Genomic DNA, 22,760 nt, shown 5'->3' on the forward strand with positions numbered 1-22,760 from the left:
CTTGAGCTGTTAGCTCCCGAGCCCTACCGAGCGACCTGCAAGCAATATCAGACTGACACCCGACTTATCCGTCTGACACTGGCGTAATAGCCTTCCGCTTCATACCCATGATGACCAGGGGGAAAAGATCGGTCAAGAAGCAAGGAAAACTCGACTTCTTTGTGGAGAGACTCAGAGACCAAAATGGCGCGGGTTCACCTGCTTCCACGCGCTCCTCCAGCTCCGCGGAACAGGTCTCACCAGCATCTACTCCACCTCAACAAAGGAACTTTCCTGCTTCCCACCCCTCATCCACACACCCCGTGTCGCCAGATGAACCTCACCTTACCAAGCCTGTGATGATTTCACCGGACCGACGCAGCCCGCCGGAACAACAGGCCCGAGCGTTTGAATCTCCAAGTCAGAGCCCGCTTAAACAGAAACCTCGTCTGCAGGAGGATGAGCTGACACAAGCGGAGGTGAGTGACCAGGTAACCCCATCTCTTGCAAACTTCCCCACCACAGACGACCCGGCCACGGGCAACATGATAAAAGAAATGCTGGTGGTGTTTAGCCGCTCCATGCATAGCGAAATTGCGGCCCTCCTGACTCCCCTGCAGGCCTCAATCACTGAGGCAGACAAACGGCTCACCCATGTTGAAACCAAAATGGGAGATTTTGCAGCGTCACACAATCATCTGGTGGATGCACATGAGGAATTATCCTCAGAGGTGGAGAGGCTCAAAAATAAGGTGATAGACCTAGAAGACAGGTCTCGCCGTAACAATATCAAGCTACGGGGTATACCTGAAGAAATACCACCTAAGGAGCTAGAAGCTTACATAACGGACCTTATGCGGTCACTCTTACCAAACATGAATGACAGAGATCTCACCCTGGATAGGGCACATAGAGTGACCAGACCGAAACACCTACCAGATGCAGTCCCCAGAGATGTTCTGGCCAGAGTCCATTTTTTTCACATTAAGGAGCAGCTCATGAACGCCTCCAGGAAAAAAGGCCCCTTACCGGCTCCGCATGAAGGGGTTAAAATCTTTGCAGACCTGTCTGCCCCAACTCTTCAGCAAAGAAGAAACCTGGCTCCCTTTACCGCAGCCCTCCGGGACCATAATATCCCTTACCGTTGGGGTTTCCCCACTAAAGTGCTGATCCAGCACCAGGGCACCCTTCATGCAGTCCATTCTCTGGACTCAGGGAAAAAGCTACTAGAAGATTGGAACATTCCCTTCAAAGATATCTCGGATCTTCGAGCAAGAGGTCCAGTCCAGATTGCAACTGAATGGCAGACGGTTCCATCCAGACGTAAACCCCCACGTTGACCGGTGATCTGTCTGATTTCTTAGTTTAATCTATCACTGTGTGTAGGACTCGAGTGGTTAGTCGGGCAGAAACTGCCTCGTAAGCCCACACCATTGCGCCTGGTGGCTACCAGGTGCCTTTTCTATGAGTTACTTTTACTGTTCTTTGTATGTTCATACTTTTTGTTTTTCTTTTGCCATTTCCTCAATATGCACTATACCTGTCCTCCTCATGCACCTATAGGGGTTACTTCACTGAGATCGGATTTGGAGCTTGGATGTACCAAAATCCTGAATTGCCCTCCTAACATAAGTAGAACTGAGCTTGTGGTTCTGGCGTTCCTCCCGCAGATATGGTTCTCAAGATCTCCGCTTTAAATGTCAAAGGGCTAAATAGCCCCTTTAAGAGGTCCATGCTGTGGAAGGAAATTCACGAACTAAAGTGTGACATCTTTTGCGCCACTGAAACCCATTTACTCCAATCTGATGCCCACAGAATTCACCACCCCAAGTTCCCACATATCTTTCAATCCCATCATGTTAAAAAACAGAGAGGGGTACTAGTGGCCATTAGCCATTCAGTAGCCTTTTCTTTGAAATCCTCGGTCCTAGACCCCGGGGGCAGATATGTTATACTTGTGTGCTCTATCAATAATGTTGAATACACATTAGTTTTTGTATATGCACCTAACAAGCATCAGCATTCCTTCTTCAGGCGTCTTGCTTCTAAAGTACGAGGGTTGAGGTCTGGCCATGTGATCTGGAGCGGTGACTTCAACTTAATTATGGACCCAAGCGTAGATTCCACAAACCCTACCAGAGATACTCCGAGAGCTATCTCACCTCTCTTCTTACAAGAAGATTTGTACGATATCTGGAGGATTCAACATGGTACAGAAAGGGACTACTCTTTCTTCTCACCAACAGGCCAGTCATACTCCAGAATTGACATGTTTTTAACTAGCAGGTCAGTGATTGCAAACGTGATTTCTTCGTCCATACACACGATCACATGGTCAGATCACGCCCCGATTTCCCTTTCTTTAAAGGAATCCCATTTCGCCAAACCGTATTCCCCTTGGCGAAACAATACATATGTCATTGACCATCCTCAACTTTCTCAGGAACTTAAAGCCGCATTGAAAGAGTTTTTCATGCTAAATGATGGTTCTGTTTCCAACCCCTCCACCTTATGGTGTGCCCATAAGGCCTATATTAGGGGAGTATTTATTAAAATAGGCAGTAGGATCCAGAGAGAACGTAGAGAAAAAATAGACAAATTAACCAGCGAGATCCGGAGAATTGAGACCCTTAATAAAGCTTCTATATCCCCCTCCCACTCAGAGGACCTTAAGTCTCTTAGATCACAGTTATCAGCATGCCTTCTGTATAAACATGAATTGAGACTAAAAAGGACACAGGCCTCTTTCTACTATCAAGATAACAAAGCAGGGAAACTGCTAGCTAACCGATTAAAACGAAGAGCAGCCAAATCCAAGATCCCCTTTCTTAGGGATTCCTCCTCTGGGAAAAAACTAACTTCCCCAACAGAAATAGCAGACGCCTTTGGAGATTTCTATGCCTCCCTCTACAACCTGTCCCCAAGCAAGATGGTCACACCACCACAACCAGATCAAATTGATGCATTCTTAAACAGATTAGGTCTCCCCCAGTTGACCACGGCACAATTACAAACCCTAAATGCCCCCCTGACAGTGGAAGAACTGCATACCATTGTTAAAAAATTACCCCCAAATAAAGCTCCTGGCCCCGATGGCCTATCTAATTCCTACTATAGGGCGTTCTTTGACCAGCTCTCCAGCTATATGTTACATTCCTTTCGATCTGCCAGAGAGACGGGTTCCTTCCCTAGAGAGATGCTCGAAGCTTTAATTGTGACCATTCCCAAACCTAATAAACCAACAGACGACCCAAAACATTTCCGCCCCATATCCCTTCTAAATACAGATATAAAGATATTTGCCAGAGTCCTATCAAATAGACTTGCCCCTCTTATCCCCTCGCTTATACACTCCGACCAGGTCGGCTTTGTTAAAGGCCGACAAATCCAGGAAAACTCTAGAAGGGTCCTAAACATCCTCTCACATATACAGAGGAAGAAAACCCCAGCGCTTTTTGTGACGCTGGACGCCGAAAAAGCGTTTGACCGCATCTGCTGGTCCTTTTCCTTCGCGGTTCTCTCTAAAATGGGAATAGATGGTCCTACACTGACCTCTATCCAAGCTCTTTATGCTGACCCCTCAGCCAGAGTATGGGTAAATGGATCCCTATCTAAATCATTTGCCATATCCAATGGGACCAGACAGGGTTGCCCCTTCTCCCCTCTCATGTTCATTCTGTCTATTGAACCCCTCGCCCAAGCCCTGCGTTTAAACAAAAATGTATCGGGGATCCAGATAGCTGATCGCACCCATAAGCTGAGTCTATATGCGGATGACGTAATACTCACACTCACTGACCCATCATCCTCTCTATCCTCAGCCCTAGATATTATTGCCAAATTTGGCCAACTTTCCTACTATAAACTAAACACAGCTAAGTCCCAGGCCATGCCCCTAAATCTAGCCCCCGCTATTATTAAGCCCCTCAAGGAAAAATTCATGTTAGACTGGCAACCTGACCAAATCCAATATTTGGGCATAAATCTCACCTCCTCAACTCATAAGCTATATTTAGCTAACTACCCTCCTTTAATATCAAATTTGAAGAAAGACCTAGAGCAATACAATAAGTTTATAATTTCCTGGTTTGGCAGACTGGCTACGTTCCAGATGTTCGCTCTACCCAAACTTCTCTACCTTTTTAGAGTTCTCCCCATAAAGCTCCCAGTGTCTTATTTTTCTCAGTGCAACAAAATTTTGAACTCCTTCCTCTGGCAGGGGAAAAAGCCCAGAATTGCTTCAAAAATTCTGCAAATTAGGAAACAAATGGGAGGTATCAGCTTACCAAATATTTATGACTATTACCTAGCGACACAAATAACTCAGCTGGAGAGCTGGTGGAGGATGGACCTGTCCAAACAATGGGCTCATATTGACGCCTCGGAAATCGCAGGAGGTAATTGTAGAGCATTATTAATAGCTTCCCTAGAGAAGTCATTTATCAAACCAAGTTTATCCTTCCTAGCCTCTAATGCCCTAGATTGTTGGATTAAGTACCATACTCTCACGGTTAATGGAACTCTTCCTTCATGGGGACACATCCCGCTAGTGGTACTAGAACATCTCATCCCGGACTTGGGAGTGGCGGCCTGGGGCAAATATGGCATCACGGAAATTGCACAACTATTTCAAAAAGATAGTATGGTTACCTTTGAAAGCCTTCATCATACCTTTAAAATTCCCAATGTAGACTTCTATAAATATCTTAGAATAAGGCATTACTTAGGGGAAAATCCATCCTTTCCTGCAATTAACAAACGAATATTAGAATTATGGTCACCGCCAAAACAGATAACCAAAACCCTTCGTCCTTTATATCTACAGTTGAACCGCAAAGACACCTTCACTCTGTCTGCACCGCTGTTATCTTGGGAACAAGATCTAAAAGCGAAGATTACACCTTTACAATGGCAGTCTGCTTTTAAGTTTGTCTCAAAAAATATCACCTGTGTGACTCATTATGAATCATGTGTGAAAACCACACTTAGGTGGTATTTTACCCCTGAGAGGCTACATCTCATTTACCCGTCAGTCTCCCCCCTTTGCTGGAGGGCATGCGGAAATAAAGGCACGTTATTCCATACTCTATGGGATTGCCCGATAGTTAAACCCTTCTGGATGGAGGTCTTTGCCTTAATTGTACAGGTCCTGGGTCCACAACCAACTTTGTGTCCCCCCTCCCCCTCGCTAGCATTACTTATGATTGGAATTTTGGACATTCCTATCTCAGGTAGGGGTTTGGTCTGTCATATCCTCCTAGCAGCTAAATTAGCCATCACCTCAAAGTGGAAATCCCTCCACCCGCCCACGATAGTAGAAGTAATCCAAAGGGTTAACAGAACCTGTCTCTTTGAACAAATTATGGCTTCTGCAGCTAGCAATGCCATCTGCAACACCACTAAATACGAAAAAACATGGAGTTTATGGAAATCCTCAAAACATATGTCCACCTCCTAACTTTTCTTTCATAGCCAAAGCAAGGTTCGAAGTACCTACAATCTATACCCTTTCTCTCTCTCCCCCCCCCCTCCTCCTTCCCCCCTCCCCTGTTGGTGCACTTTGAGGAATTGCTGATGCCTTATGTTTTATGTTTTATGTTTTTACTATTCGTCATTTATTATGTGGCAATTTAATTATTTGTCATTTCGCTTTACTTATTGCCTTGACTCTTGTTCTTTTGAACTCCCCTGTTTGGGAGATTTATTTACTTGTATGCCGTGCTCACCTGCGTGTGTTGTGCAGCATTATTTCCCTTTATGATATACTTCAATAAAAAACTTATTGACTCTAAAATAATAAATCCCCTCCACTGTATTTCCAATGTGAAAACACATGCCAATAAATGGAAGTCAGTGGTCATATAGGCAACGACTGGTTTGGTAGTGGTCATCTTGCGTTATGTAACAGATTCAGAGACTGTCAGACTGCACGGCAGTACACAAATACCTACTGCACACAATCATATGAGTTTTGTGGTCTGCAAACCACTTAACCTCAGAACACAGATCCCGGCTATGTGCTTGCTGCCATTTTTTTCAAATCCTGTAGAAATGTCCTATCCTTGTCCGCAAAATGGACAAGAATAGGACATGTTCTATATTTTTTAGAAAATTTTATACATTTTCCTTTTTCTGCTATGGTCAGGTCCATAAATATTGGGACATCGACACAATTCTAACATTTTTGGCTCTATACACCACCACAATGGATTTGAAATGAAACAAACAAGATGTGCTTTAACTGCAGACTGTCAGCTGTAATTTGAGGGTATTTACATCCAAATCAGGTGAACGGTGTAGGAATTACAACAGTTTGCATATGTGCCTCCCACTTGTTAACAGACCAAAACTAATGGGACAATTGGCTTCTCGGCTGTTCCATGGCCAGGTGTGTGTTTTTCCCTCATTATCCCAATTACAATCAGCAGATAAAAGGTCCAGAGTTCATTTCAAGTGTTCTATTTGCATTTGGAATCTGTTGCTGTCAACTCTCAAGATGAGATCCAAAGAGCTGTCACTATCAGTGAAGCAAGCCATCATTAGGCTGAAAAAACACAACAAATCCATCAGAGAGATAGCAAAAACATTAGGCGTGGCCAAAACAACTGTTTGGAACATTCTTAAAAGGAAGGAATGTACCGGTGAGCTCAGCAACACCAAAAGACCCGGAAGACCACGGAAAACAACTGTGGTGGATGACCGAAGAATTCTTTCCCTGGTGAAGAAAACACCCTTCACAACAGTTGGCCAGATCAAGAACACTCTCCAGGAGGTAGGTGTATGTGTGTCAAAGTCAACAATCAAGAGAAGACTTCACCAGAGTGAATACAGAGGGTTCACCACAAGATGTAAACCATTGGTGAGCCTCAAAAACAGGAAGGCCAGATTAGAGTTTGCCAAACGACATCTAAAAAAGCCTTCACAGTTCTGGAACAACATCCTATGGACAGATGAGACCAAGATCAACTTGTACCAGAGTGATGGGAAGAGAAGAGTATGGAGAAGGAAAGTAACTGCTCATGATCCTAAGCATACCACCTCACCAGTGAAGCATGGTGGTGGTAAGTGTCGTGGCGTGGGCATGTATGGCTGCCAATGGAACTGGTTCTCTTGTATTTATTGATGATGTGACTGCTGACAAAAGCAGCAGGATGAATTCTGAAGTGTTTCGGGCAATATTATCTGCTCATATTCAGCCAAATGCTTCAGAACTCATTGGACGGCGCTTCACAGTGCAGATGGACAATGACCCAAAGCATACCGCAAAAGCAACCAAAGAGTTTTTTAAGGGAAAGAAGTGGAATGTTATGCAATGGCCAAGTCAATCACCTGACCTGAATCCGATTTGAGCATGCATTTCACTTGCTGAAGGCAAAACTGAAGGGAAAATTCCCCACGAACAAGCAGGAACTGAAGACAGTTGCAGTAGAGGCCTGGCAGAGCATCACCAGGGATGAAACCCAGCGTCTGGTGAGGTCTATGCGTTCCAGACTTCAGGCTGTAATTGACTGCAAAGGATTTGCAACCAAGTATTAAAAAGTGAAAGTTTGATTTATGATGATTATTATGTCCCATTACTTTTGGTCCCTTAACAAGTGGGAGGCATATATGTAAATTGTTGTAATTCCTACACCGTTCACCTGATTTGGATGTAAATGCCCTCAAATTAAAGCTGACAGTCTGCAGTTAAAGCACATCTTGTTCGTTTCATTTCAAATCCATTGTGGTGGTGTATAGAGCCCAAAAATTTAGAATTGTGCCGATGTCCCAATATTTATGGACCTGACTGTATATCATAAAATATTATTAAAATTTCCAGCCATTTAATCCTCCCGTCACCCTATCGGGATGGGTTGCCATGGGAGTCGGGGGTCTACTCGAGGCCTCCAGGCCTGCCTTGGTTATATGCCACTGATATGGCCCAATAGATTGTCAATTTAATACGGACAAGCAATAACACTTTGAAATACTGAGTATACCGATGCTGTATGTACATGATTAACAGATCGCATTATGAAGTCCCCTAGTGGGACTTCAAAATAAAGTCTAATAGAGTGTTTTCTAGGTTTCCTTTTTAAATAAATTCACAATAAATAAAAAAAACTAAAACCATTTTTCCATAAGTGCTTTTCTTTTCCAAAACTGTTAAAAATGGCATAGCAACCCATATTTTAAACCACACTGTGAATGGGGTAATATAAAAATAAGATGGTGGTATTTTTATTTTTTTATTTTTTTCCATAAAAAATGAAAGTACTCTCGAATGGTTCTATTAAAAAAAATATGACCTATCCAAAAAGCAAGCCCTCCGAAGACTAAGTTGACGGAAGAATAAAAAAGCTATGGCTCTTGGAATAAGTTGGCATTAAAATGTATTTCCATAAAATGCACTTTTATTGTCCAAAACTAGTAAAACATAAAAAGATTTGGTATCACCGTAATATCTACTGAATACAGAGTCAGAATTCTGGCACCTTCTGCTAAATAAATCTTCACCATTATGTTTCTCATTCGAGTGTTCCTAATCATCTCTTGATGTATTCTCCTTCTTTTCAGAGACCTTAGATGATCTAATAAAAATAAAAGTTTTTGAAACCGCTTTCCCTTTGCACACTGTGAGTACGATATAAGGACATTATGAATGTTTTAGATTTGTTTCTAATTATTTTATATTTTATTTATATATTTTTTCCTCCCAAATTATTATCTAGAACAGAACAAAAACTATAGCTTAGGTGCCATTTTACATGGGCAAATTATTGGAAGACTCTGTCTCGATAATTAGACTTTATTAATGTGTCGTCTTGTGTAAGTTCTCATTTGTCAGCTGATCCGATCATTTATGTGCCATAAACAACCATAGTTTCTGATAAACAATGAAACTGTATGGAAATGACTGCTCATAAGCACTTATTAAAGGGGTTATCCACTAAGTGATGGTCTATTCTCAGGAATAGTCATTACTAGCTGATTGGCGAGGGTCTGACAAAGCAAGATTGCAATCTATCAACTGTTCGAGTGTAGCTCCATCACCAGAAGTCAGCACGAGAACTTTACAGCTCTGGCAACCTTGTACTACAGCAGGGATGCAAGGTGTCAGACCTCCGTTGATTAGCTAGTGATAGCTTATCCTGAAGATGGGCCATCATTTAGTAAAGGCTGGGCAGCCCCTTAAGCTGGACATTTACCAGTTTGATCAGAATTAAGCTTAAATGAGTGTTTATAAGCCCCCGGAAGACCAGAGCTACAGATGGAGCAATGAGAGCAACTTTCTGGCAGATTTCGGTGAGAAGGAGCAAGAACAATTTCACTGAAAGTCGAAGGCTGTTGAAAACAGTTGAAAGCTTTTAATAAAGACTAACTGGAAAAAAAGCTTTTTAGCCCAATATAAATACAATGTAATAATCTAAAAATGCCTCCAATGGTGTCCTTAGCGTTTACAGGGGTTGTATGGCCTAGGAGCTGACCGACCCAGTCTTTGGAACCAGGGCTTATTAAAAAAAAAAAAACGTAACTTTCTGGAGTCTCACTGTTCCTGTGCCACAGCCCCATTCCTGGCCACTTTGGGTCCCCACTTCCGGACCGATGGGGAAAGAAAACGTCCAGAAACAGGTTTGTGGTACGGGAATGTTGGTCAGTGCAGTATTTCCCTAGAGGTCAAAATCTCCCCCAAAAAGTACAATAATCAAAAAAATTCTAAAGCTCAGATTCATGCTGAACCCAATTAGCTGTTGCTCCTCAGATGTATTGATCCAGATCTTATTGATTTAGTTTATCTTGAGAAACTGTATCCAGAATCTGGACGCTGAATGACAACTGAAATGTAAAGTCAGATCTACTCTGCTTAGTTGCTATATTAAAGGGCATGAAAGCTGTAATTGACCACTTTCTTTTTCATGGTGTGATTATACAAGACTTAGAAACAAATTACAGTAGGTCCATTAAAGGATCATTTACCTCAAAGAGTAGGTTGGAAAATATAAAAGTATTTATTCAATTGCTTCTCAAAGCGGTTGTCCAGACAACACTAATGGACCATTGCCTACCTAGCAGATCCCACACCGCCACTCCAGTTCCACCAGCCTCACTCTTATGATCTACCGTAGCTGCAGAGTTGACATCACATCAACATGTGACTCCTGCAGCCAGTCACTGCTGTGGCTAGTGCTTGGCTGCAGCGGCCACATGTGGATATGACATCACCTCTGTAGCCGGATCAAAAGAGTGCAGCCGGGAGAACCGGAGCGGCAGCTAGGTAATGGTTTATTTTTTTTATTTCAGGCACTCCCTAAATGTTGTCCATTTTCTTTAGCACTCCCCAAATGTTGTCCGGTTTCTTCCGCAAACTGGACAACCCCTTTAAAGGGATGTGTCATCAAAAAAAAAAGTCAAAACATATTCTTTTTTCTAATATGTTTTTATTTTCTGATTTACAGACTTTTTATTCTATTTCCTGAACATTATTATGGGGGAGGCCATCTTGCCTGAGCTGTTCTTAACAGCATTAAGAAAATTTCTATGCCCTTTACAAGGACCAACAATTGAACAGATCATCGCTAACCAGCGTTACCAGTAATGCTCGCTAGTGATGATCTGGCGGTGTAAATGCACCACCGATTACCTGATGAGCGAGCAAAACCCTCATTCATCGGGTAATTGGATCTTTTGTGCAGCAAAAAAGATTGTGTGTAAACACGATCTGCTGCCAGGAAACAATAAGACAGTATGGGGAAGAGCAATGGCATTAGCGATCTCCTCTTCTCCCGTACTCTGGAGGACCTGGAGGAGATCTCCTCCGCTAGCGATCAGAAGACTAGCCTCAAAGGGATGATAATACCAATGTATATTAGAAAAGTATGATGTAAAACGTATTTATTTTTTTTACAATATTTTGTGTCAAGGCTTCAAGTATATTTGACGACAAGCGTGGTGTAATGTAGTGCTGTCCTTTCTGTCAAAGGTCTGGAAATACTGGAACCTAAAAGTCAGTGGGTCCGTTGGGATTGGAAAACAGATTTATTGCTGTCATGGCTCTTTTTATAAAGGAGATTATGATGCTAATCTAAACAGAGCCTGAAATGGTCACTAGCTCCACCAGTCTGCAAAAAGCTTTCTCTCCTTGTGAAGCTCAGCAGCAAATACCCCTGAAGTTCTTTCAAAGAAATTGTTCTCACCCTTGCCACCAATTAAATGTTTTTCAATTTAGGTAATGGGAAGGAACACGGCAATTATTAGACCTTGTAAATGATAATGTAAGCTTGATGGATGGATACATGTATGAAATACTGGATAATGCCTCATGCACACGACCGCTGTTTTATTCCGTGTCCGTTGTTCCGTTTTCTCGTGATTTTCTGCGGACCCATTGACTTTCAATGGGTCCGTTGAAAACTCGGCTAATGCACCGTTTGTCATCCGCGTCCGTGATCCGTGGTTCCAGTCCGTCCAAAAAATATAACCTGTCCTATTTTTTTCACGGAAAACGGTTTGCGGACCCATTCAAGTCAATGGGACCGTGAAAATCGCGGAGGCACACAAGATTGTCATCCGCCTCCGCGTCCGTTTTTTTCCTATCATTTGCATGGCAAACTTGACTTAGACTTTTTTTTACTTTCCTTCATGTCTGGTGATCCTCCAAAAATAAAGGAAGGCACACGGAAACAAAAACTGAAACGGAACAACGGAACCCCATTTTGCGTAACGGAACACAACAACAGTCGTGTGCATGAGGCCTAAAAGGAATTAAATTACTGGATATAGGGATAAACCTCCAAAAACATCCAAGAATGGCTAAGAGCAAAGCACTTGACTATTCTGAAGTTGCCTTCTATGAGTCCTGATCTAAATCCTATTGAACTTCTGTGGAATGAGATGAAACATGCAGCCTGGAGAAGTCAACCTTCAAACCTGAGACAGCTGGAGCAGTTTGCTCACAAGCAGTGGTCCAAAATACCTGTGGACAGGTGCAGACGTCTCATTGAGAGTTACCGAATCGCTTTATTGCAGTGATTGCCCCAAAAGGTTGTGTAACAAAATATTAAGTTAAGGGTGCCATCATTTTCGTCCAAGCCAGTAGTTTGTTTTCTAAATTATTCTGTTGAACCACAATTCAAAAGCAATGTCTGATTTTCATTAGCTGATCTTCAGTAAATTTAGATTTTTTTTGTACTTTTGTCGGTTTCAAGTTATTTCAGTGACCATTGGGGATTTTTCTTTCTTTACCATAAGAGTACCAACAAATGTGTCCACATGTGTATATATGTAGCCTAACTGCCTTCAGTCTTAATAAGTAGTTTACATTTATATCTGTTCTACAGCTGAATGAAACAACTGGCAAAAATCTAAAAGAAAAGTGGGCAAGATGGCGGGATGTCATTTACAAGCAGCCTGTGCAGCAAATCAGGTGAAATGGGGGTGGTCTAATGTTATATCCATGCCCGGTATCACATTTACATCATCGTGCCATACTCCCAAACACTAATACTATTAATAATATCTACTACAGGAGAAATACACATAGTGATTGCTCCATTTTCATAATATGTATCTTAGGCTAGTTTTACACTCGTACATTTAGTCCGGCTGCCTCTCCGTGCGCTGCCATGCTGCCGCCGGAACTCCGCCCCAATTATAGTTAATGGGGAGGGAGCGGCAGTCCGGGGGCACACGTGAACTAGCGGCAGGACGGATCCGACAGGCTGTTCACCCACCGGAACAGCCTGCCAGATTCACCTGCCGCTAATGTGAAAGTACCCTAAACCGTCCAAAATACATATTTATAAATGTAATTATCCAAACTAAATTTAATGAGCAGAAACCTCGAATGTTGTGTTTTTTCATACTATAACACTTTGGGTGGGGGAGAGGGGATCTTTAAGAGTGCAGGGAACCTAACTGGATGTAAAGCCACCCAAACACTGCGAGAAAGACCATGGAACAACATATACCAAAACAAGATAGAACCGTGGAACTACAGATAGCAGAACAAAGTACAGAATATCTGGAAGGGAATTTTCCTAGCAAACAACATATCCAATAATCGGAATAGAGTAAGGCCTCGATATATAAAGGCTCAACAATCAGCAACTCCACTCTAATCAACCAGACAAAGCTAACCAAACCCGAGATATAAATGCAAGACCAAATCAAGTTAGTAACAAGGTGAACATGAAGCAACCAGGAGATCCTACTTGTAGTGTATTGTAGCACTATATATATATATATATATATATATGGATTTCATATGCCCAATATACCTACTATTCAGTGGCTATCAAATGTATCAGCAAAAAGTTAAACTATGCTATACCACCCTATTGCAACAAAGGAAAGTTATGTGACTTTTGCAGGGGCACTGTACAATTCAAGTAGCAATCAAGTTCCTGAGTAGTGATGAGTGGCAGGGGTCATATTCGAATTTGCGATATTTCGCAAATATTCGTTGAATATTCGTTATATTCTACAATTTTTTTACTCGAAAAACCGGCAAGGTAATGATTGCGTAATATGCAAAAATGAGAATTTTCGTAATGCGTATTTTTATCGTAATTTTTTCGATTGCCGAGTAAAAACATGATTCCTCCCTGCTTCTTGCTTGTGGGCCAATGAGTCATTGGCCCACAAGCAACTTAAGCAGGGAGGAATCATGACTTTACATGGGAAAAATGACAAATATTCTAAAAAACGAATATATAGCACAATATATCGAATATATTAGTTTTTTCGAATATTCGTAATATTCTAAAACAAGAATATATAGCAATATAGCGAATATTCGAAGAAAACGAATGTAGAGCAATTTAGCTAATATAGTGCTATAATCCTTTGTTTTTTTTATAGTTGTCATTTTTTTCCAATCTGAACTTCAGATGAGAAAAAAATTACAACTATTAAGCAAAGAAGATTATAGCACTATATTAGCTAAATTGCTATATATTAGTTTTTTTGTTGAATATTCGCTATATTGCTATATATTCTTGTTTTAGAATATTCGAAAAATGAATATATTCAATATAGCGCTATATATTAGTTTTTTAGAATATTCATCATTTTTCCCATCTAAAGTCATGATTCCTCCCTGCTTGAGTTGCTTGTGGGTCAATGACTCATTGGCCCACAAGCAAGAAGCAGGGAGGAATCATGTTTTTACTCGGCAATTGAAAATTCGCATTCTGAAAATTTGCATTACGAAAATTCGCAATCAACACTACTCTTAAAGTCAAAGATACTGCAGCCTTCTCATTGGCCCACAAGCTAGAAGCAGGGAGGGATCATGTGTACTGATTAATTAATCTCGAATATTTGAAATTACGAATATATATCACTATATTCTAAATATTCGCGAATTCTCGAAGTGCCTATATTTGGCTATCTCATTCATAAATTGGACTTCAGGCCTGATGATATAGGGTTGTTTCACAGCCAAAGGCGTTGGATACTTGACCAGGATCAATGGTGCTCTCAAGAGCTATATGTGAGTATCCAACAAGACGAGTTACTTCGTACACTCTAGTACTATGGGTATGAAAAGGACGACATAGTGTTCCAGCAGGACAATGGTCCAAAGCATAGGTCGAGATTGGCAAATAAATGGTTCAATGACAATCAAACACTTGTGGGCAGAGTTGAAGAAAAAGCTATGTTCGTACCTAAGTGAGTCGACCAGTATGCACCAACATTGGGAACGGGTAGAAGAGACCTGGGAACAGATTTCAGTCGAGACATGCTTGAATCTGATCAAGAGCATGCCCAGAAGAATTCAGGCAGTGTTGAAAGCCAAAAGTTGGATTTACAACATAGTAATTTTTTTTTTTATAGCAAATCGGTAACAATGCAGTTAGATGACAAGAATCTGCATAACTAATCATATGCTAAAAACTTGGGAGTCTAATTTACGTATGAGAGAGCCAAAATAATGGTATATAAAATGATGGTAGTCTTATGTTCAAAGCTGTAGTAGATGGTGAGATATGGAGCCTGCAAGTCAAAAGTTCAAAACATTGTCGCCCTTTTGCTCGTCGGTGTACATCATTGGTAATGTCTCACTACGATCACGCAACAAAGACTTCTGCGGTTTCACTTCCATAGCAGTGTTAATGGAAGCTTTTCACGAATGGTGAACTTCAACTTCGTTGACACATATATATTGTGAGATTATCTATTCCTGTGGAACATGGACAATATACAGCAGCTTCTGAAGTCATGATATTGCAGACGTTGTGCTATAGATCCAAGACCTCATGCAGTACTGGCACCATTTTCTGGAGATATTCTCCCTTATTCCTCCACTATTCTAGGAGAGAATACCTCCATAGGGTATCTGCTATAGCATACTGGATTAGGCTGTGGAAAAACCTGAAGCTTATGCCATGAGGCCTTGCCTGAGAAATAAAATGTGTTGACTATCATTTATGTAAATGACAGGCATGTGTGTACATGTAGTATTTACAACCTTGATTGGTATTGCTATGCATTATGTTTGGTTTGTGTACCATGCAGTTGATTACTCTGGGCATTGTTCTTTTACAGGGAGTATTTTGGCGAGAAGGTGGCGCTATATTTTGCGTGGCTTGGCTGGTACACCCTTATGCTGTGTCCTGCGGCTATAGTTGGAGTAGTGGTCTTCTTTTATGGGTTTGTGCATTTCAATTCCAGCAAAATCACGTAAGTCATTCAAGTTTTGTTTTCTTTTTGTCGGTTTTAAGCAATTTCTGTAAATACATACATAGACCTGTTTTACACTAAAATATTACAAATGTGTAGGAGTAATAAAATGATGGAAACAGGGAGATGGTGGTAGGAAGATAGTTCATTTCTACCTATTTAATATAGGCTACTTTCACACTGGCGTTTTGAATTCCGTCTGTGAGATCCGTTTCAGGGATCTTACAAACGGTTCAAAACGGATCAGTTCAGCCCCAATGCATTCTGAATGGATAAGGATCCGTTCAGAATGCATCAGTTTGGCTCCGTTCCGCCTCAATTCCGCTCTGGAGGCGCTTGCAGCGTTTTGGTGTCCGCCTGGCGATGCGGAGCCAAACGGATCCGTCCTGACTTACAATGTAAGTCAATGGGAGCGGATCCGTTTTCACTGACACAATATGGTGCAATTGAAAACGGATCCGTCCCCCATTGACTTTCAATGTAAGTCGGGACGGATCCGTTTTGACTTTGTTCTTCATAATGCAAACGGATCCGTTCTGAAGGGATACCATCGTTTGCATTGTAGGTGCGGATCCGTCTGTGCAGATACCAGACGGATCCGCACCTAACGCAGATGTGAAAGTAGTCATAGTTGACTTTTGGTGTGGTTTCTGGAAGATTGGAGTGAGCTGCAGTCAGACTCTTCTGCCAAGGGTTATTCTCCCGCTGAAATCCAACAGCCTGATCCTTTTCTAGCACAACATCAGAAATTTCCCATACTCATTACTGAACATGGTTATTGGCTTTGGCTGACATATATCTAATGTGTATGGACAACTTAAAGGGGTGTCCAGGCTAAAAAATAAATTGTAAAAGGTAGCAAAAAAAAAATATGTACTCGCTATTCCAAACCCCCTCCATACCAGTGCAACCGCGACAATGCTCCTGCTCGGCTTTGTTTTCATGACGGCTGCAGTGATGTATCCCTATACTGCATGTAACCGCTGCAGCCAATCGCTGATCTCAGCTGTCTTGTGCTGTATACCACTGAGGCTGGTGAATGGCGGCAGCGGTAATGCATAGTATACGGGATAGCATTAGTGCAGCCAAAGACATGATGTCTAGCAATAGGGAGGATCACAGCAGCGACACTGGAGCAGAGAGACGAAACAATGAGTCTAACTTTTTATTTCAATACCTTCACTGCCTTTTACAATTAAGTTCAACCACCCCTTTAATACACTATGAGGTGCTGGGTCACACATCTGTAATACTCAGTAGTCCCTCAGTACTTTCTAATTGCTAGCATATTGTAGAACAGGGGTCGGCAACCATCGGCAACCCAACTGCCGTGAAGCTACAACTCCGAGCATGCACACTTGCTCAGCTGTTCTTTTAACTTCCATGGAAGTGAAAGGAGGATTCTGGGAGTTGCAGTTTCAGAATATCTGGAGTGCCAGAGGTTGGCGATTCCTGTTTTAGAGAATCTATACCATTTCTGTAACGTTCTTTATTCAGGGGTTGTCCACTTTGTGGAATCTCTGTTTGTTAGAAGGATCGCCCGATGAAAATGTGACTACCTGGTGTCCTGCTTGTGTTCAATTCCTGCAGTGCCTCCCCAGGAGAAATGAAGCATTACACCGTCCACAATGAAATCAATGAGAGATGCTTTCTAGAAGTGCTCTACTGAATAGGGTTCTCCCTATAATAAAGGGGTTATCAGCCTTTTGAAGTGAATGGGGCTGAGCTATGTGACCTATGGCTGTAAAGTCACAGGCCTACGGGAAACAGCGAGGAGGCTGTGGCACTACTGTGAAGGCTACTTCTCAAACAGCTATCCAAAGGATAAATAATCAGTAAGAAAAAAGGCCAAAAAGATGGATAACCCCTTTAACTGTGGATCCTCTAATAGGAAACAGAGCCTGCTGACTAAATATTGACTATCCAGCACTTTGATGTCATGTCCATCATGAAGCTTGGCTTCTGCCCAGTATTGTGGGGGTCTTAATTTAATACAATAGGGGAAAAGAAACTGGAAAAAAAAAAATCTCTTTCTAGAATAATTCTTAAAGATTTTTCTGGACTTAAATATTGATGATCAGTCCTAATGATTGGTAATTTATATGTGATTGCTGTGGGTCTCGTCACAGCAACCCGACCAGCTTTTTGAAGGGGCCTCAACGCTTTGGTGAGCACAGCGGCCTCTTCCTCAGCCTGTGATGTCACATCCATGGTGCAGCTTAGTCCCATTCAAGTTAATGGGATTGAGCTGCAATACCAAGCATAGTCGCTATGAAATATATAACACTGTTATAGCCTGGTATACAATGAAGAGCTCGTCCACGGCCCCTTCAAACAACAGATCAGTGGGAGTGCCACGATTCGGAACTCCCACCGATCATTTACTGATGACCTATCCTTTAATTCACTGTACTCTGACCAATAAGTCCCAATTCCAGGAGAACAGCTAGATATTTACTATGGTCTCTTGGTCTTCCTTGCTCCTGGCATGCAATTCTCTTGGTCTTAAAAGGGTATTCCGGTTAGAACAAGCTATCTGCTATGCATTGGATAGGGGATAACTGTTAGATTGGTGGTGGTCTGACCACTGGGACTTCCACTAATCATGGAAATGTGGGGACCTGTGTCCATGACCTATGTTTAAATGGAACACTGGTCGAGCATTCGCACCACCGCTCCAATCTCTACTGAACTACCAGGACTGTCGGAGACAGCCAAACGCTTTACTGGCAGTTCTATAAGGGACAGCGCTTGGCGATCTCGGCGAGTGGTGGTGCACATGCTTGACCGGTGCAGGGGACATGGATCCCCACATTCCTGTGATTAGCGGGAGTCCAAGCAGTCCTCCACGCAATGGAAAGGGGATAACTTATTCTAAACTGAAAAATACCCCTTTTTAATGATGTATTGTTAAATTACACACACTATCAACTAAACTGTCTGTCTTCAAATCTATTGGATAGCTTAATGGTGATTTATACCGTATAATGATCTTCTCTTCGTGTTCTTGCCCTTAGCCAGGAGATTTGCTCAGCGAACGCAACATTGATGTGTCCTCTCTGTGATCAGAATTGCCCATACTGGCCATTATCTGACACTTGTACATATGCAAAGGTAAGTTTCAGCGATTGCTATTCTACAATAGTGACGAGCTCTCTACCTAGAAATCTTCCAGCCAGACCCCCCATCTTTTTATTACGATCAGAAGATATCCATATTATTTATTCATCACTCCTTTTGATAACTGATTGCATGTCCCTGGAATATTCAATCAATACAGTATGTGAAGGTCCAACTATCACAAGGATGGACGGGCACTAATGCTCCATCTACCGTAGGTTTTACTAGACACTGGTCCACCAATGTCTGCCCCATTCAATATTGTTCTGTGCGTCTGGTATCACAGCTCAGCTCCATTCATTAAAGGGGTATTCCAATCATATGCACTTATTACAGCATATCCATGGAAGAACAGTTCACCAGTTAATGGAGACGGCATTATCCACTGACTGTAATAGAGAGGTAGTTGCATGCAGCTTTGTGGCTTTCATAGACTTCAACAAAGAAGTGTGGTCACCTCTCCACTGGAGCCTATGGAGAGCATCATCCCTGAGTCCTCGACTAATCGCACATTTATAGCATAACCTGGCATACCCCTTCAATGAACTGGTCTGCAATACAAGGCATAGCCCATGAACGAGTGTGATGCTACATCTGATAACAGCTGAGGAGCTATGGCCCTCCACTAAGCACCACAGTTCCTTTTATTCTCATGATGTTCTTCATTATCCTTATCGTGAAATGACCCGTCATAAGTTTTGATCAGTGGGGGTCTGAAACGAAGGGGCAGAAGTGTCAAGTCTAGTGTTGCACCCCTTTCCACTGGGATAAGCTTCTCTCAGTTCTTCTAGGAGAGTCAAGCATGCAGCGTACGGACTCGTGCACATTCCTACCCTACACACTCTGAGCAAAGCAGATCCCAGCCGAAGGGGTGCAGCACTCAGCTGAGCACCGCTGCCCCTTCAGTTCAGTGATCGGTGGGGAGTCTCAGCACTGGATCCCCTACTAAACAAAACTAATGATGTGTCAGTATGATATTAAAAAAATATATATATATTTTTTATTTATTCTGTAGGTTACACATTTATTTGACAATGAGGGCACAGTGTTCTTCGCTATGTTTATGGCAGTGTGGGGTAAGTCTAATATGCAGTTTAAATGTAGTACTACATGGTGCCTATTCAAATCAGCTGGGATAAGTCTGTTAGAATGAGCGTTACTCTTTCTTCGTGGCACTCTGGCTAATACAGGACGTCCCCAATGGAAGACCCTCCATGTATACTGTAATGTTCATATGGAAAGGGAGTGTTTATAGAGGCAATGAGGGACATTTATTAAACTGTTTACACCATTATTGTGGTGTAAAAATGATGATGCATGATATAATTGCGCAAAAATTAGTGAATTTTCAATGGTCTTGTCACTTTTTAAAAGTAAAGGAAAACTGGGTGAGCCTTAGCAGGAGGGGTGTATAGATTTAAGAGTCTGACGCACAGACTGCCTGGAAATGCACCAAATTTATTAAGAGGCCTGTGTCTCTTAATAAATTTGGTGGATTCTGCACCAACGGACTTTATACTAAGACTGGCGATTGTAACGCAAGTCTTAGTATAGCTTATTCAATGAGCTGGACCGGGGAATGCACTCTGACGCCAAATTATGCAATGGCTAGGTCAGATGTAGGTGATAGTTTATAGTTTAGTTTGTGACGCCAATTGCAGCATGCACAGGGTACTAAAACAGGGCCCTTTAAGGTGTTGTAACTCACGTACCAGGTTAGGAATGCCAGAGTGGTATAATGTCTCTGTATAGTAATAGCAATAGTGTGAACGGTGTCTCCTACCTGAGTACGGCTGGACTCCTGGATCCTGGCTCACTTGCAATAAAATGAGTGTGGTGCTAGTAGGAGTAATTGAGGCACTTGCAGCAGTAATTGAGATCCAGACTTTTGTAAAGTTCAAACTTATCTTTACTGGTTGCAGCTTTCATCCAAGTGAGATACAGCATTAGTCTTTGGTCCCAGCAGGTATTCGCAATGTGTGGCAGGAATCTATTTTCTGCTCTATCATGTGCCTGGAGCTTTTGCAGGAAAGGGACGTCTGCTTTTTGCTCTGTAATGTGGCAGGAATTTATCTTCTGCACTATCTATCTTCTGCTGTCTTGGGACTGACTAGCTGAGGAGGAATTTGGCTTCTCCTAGTCTCTGGACGGTACTCACAGTTATTGTCTCAGGGTATTCTTCTTCCTGTAGCTGGAGGTGGCTGCTTGCTTTTACCAGCTGAGGCTGCAAGACTCAGGCTGGGGTTGATGATCAATTGTCTCAGCCGAGACAAGATCCTGGCTTTGGATCCCTATTTCTGGGAGCTCCTACACGCACACCCTACCCCTAGCAGGGGGTGGGTTACACTAACTCTAACTTCCTTCCCTCCCCATGAGGCAGGACATGGGCCAGCCCACTTCTGCTCCCAGAAGGGGGAGCTAAACTGGAATGTACTATTCCAGCCTAGGAACACTAAACTGTAACTAAGTCCTTGCTTAACACATTGCTGCCACCTGCTGGTGAACATGAAGAATGACAACAATATATATGTAACAAGGATTTCAATGCACATTTGTGAGGAAATTACATGAAATTACACAAGATGACAATGTTAATGCCCTTAACAGGTGGTAGCGGGGTAAAAGTTTCGTAACATAACTCTGGGATGTTACACTTCTCCAATATCTTTGGTTGTCGTTGCATTTCCAGAATCTATAATCATCATAATAATTGCACTAAGAGGTCTTTACAAGGAGCGAACGTATGAACGCTCGTTTCCAATAAATGGCCCACGTAAATGTGCTGTCAATTACCCAAGAAATGAGCTAATGATCATTTGTCTGGTGATCGCATCTTTCATGCAACACCAAAAATCCTTGTTCATCTTCAGGACATTGCCCGGTGTGCAGCTGAGAGGTAAGGAAATTGTATTGGGACAAACAATCGTATTAACGATCATTCATCCCCATACAGTAATGAAGATAAAATGCGGGCAATGATCGGGCACAAACTTTCTTATTCCCGATCGCTGCTCACTCAATTGCTACATGTAAAAGGGCACTAAATTATGCAGTTTGTAATGACAAAGAAGTAAAAAAGTAATCGAGACCATGAACAATAAGACAAAAGAAGAAGCTTACCACCCATAAGAACTCACAATCTAAATGGAACTGGAGAAGTGACATGGAGATTTATCAAAACTGGTGTAAAGGAAAACACTGGCTTAGTTGCCCATAAAAACCAAGCAGGTTCTACCTTTCATTTTCCAAATAAGCTCTGAAAAATGAAAGGTGGGATCTGATTGGTTGGTATGGGCATCTAAGCCCGTTTTCCTTTACACCAGTTTTGATAGCTAATTTTGCACCAGTGATGAGCCCCGCTTGCTGGAAAGGGGAACATACATAAAGCTGCATGAATCAGTCACCCAGTCAGTATCTAAACCAACATAAAGTGCAGAATGATGCAACCAGGTTAACTTGTGCATGTGTTGTGGATTATGGTCATGTGGCATAGGCCTTCTTGAAGGAATCTTTTTATTTTTTATATATATTTTTTTAAATTCTGATTATTAAAGGGGTCTTTCAAGCTGTAGATATTGATGAAATATCCTTAGGATGGGTCATCAATAACAGATTAGTGGGGTCCAATGCCCATCACCTCAACTGATCAGGTGTGTCAGGCAGCCATCTGCACCAGAAACTATATAGTGGATGGAGCTGGAAGCAGAAGGTCCCATGCACTGTGTAGTGGCCGTGCCGGAGCTTAGCGCCCATTCAAGTGACTGGGAGCTGAGCTGTAGTATGCCAGCTCTGGAAACTACACAGTGGATGGAGCTCTGTATAGTTTCAGAAATGATCATGGGATGTTGGGTGTTGCCCCCCTCCACTAATCTGATATTGATGACTCTAGATCCTTGGAAAACCCTTTTAAAGATTTTTTTAGATTTTCAGTAAGTAACATGCGTCAGGGTGCTGAATCTTCTTTCTGTATAGAGACTTATTGACAATGCTCCATGGGA

General features: G+C 42.2%; 1 protein-coding gene across 2 annotated transcripts in view; it reads left to right on the forward strand.

Annotated features, from left to right (window-relative positions):
• Positions 1–22,760, forward strand: part of ANO9 (anoctamin 9) — an 86,321-nt gene that overhangs the window by 40,408 nt on the left and 23,153 nt on the right. For both annotated transcript variants that reach the window (XM_040410285.1, XM_040410286.1), the window contains exons 6-10: positions 8,536–8,594; positions 12,297–12,382; positions 15,508–15,642; positions 18,660–18,756; positions 19,778–19,838. In XM_040410285.1, the coding sequence (XP_040266219.1) occupies positions 8,536–8,594; positions 12,297–12,382; positions 15,508–15,642; positions 18,660–18,756; positions 19,778–19,838 (438 nt within the window). The remainder of the gene's footprint in view (positions 1–8,535; positions 8,595–12,296; positions 12,383–15,507; positions 15,643–18,659; positions 18,757–19,777; positions 19,839–22,760) is intronic.

This window comes from Bufo bufo, chromosome 10 (genome assembly GCF_905171765.1).
Source record: "Bufo bufo chromosome 10, aBufBuf1.1, whole genome shotgun sequence".
Lineage (NCBI taxonomy): Eukaryota > Metazoa > Chordata > Amphibia > Anura > Bufonidae > Bufo > Bufo bufo.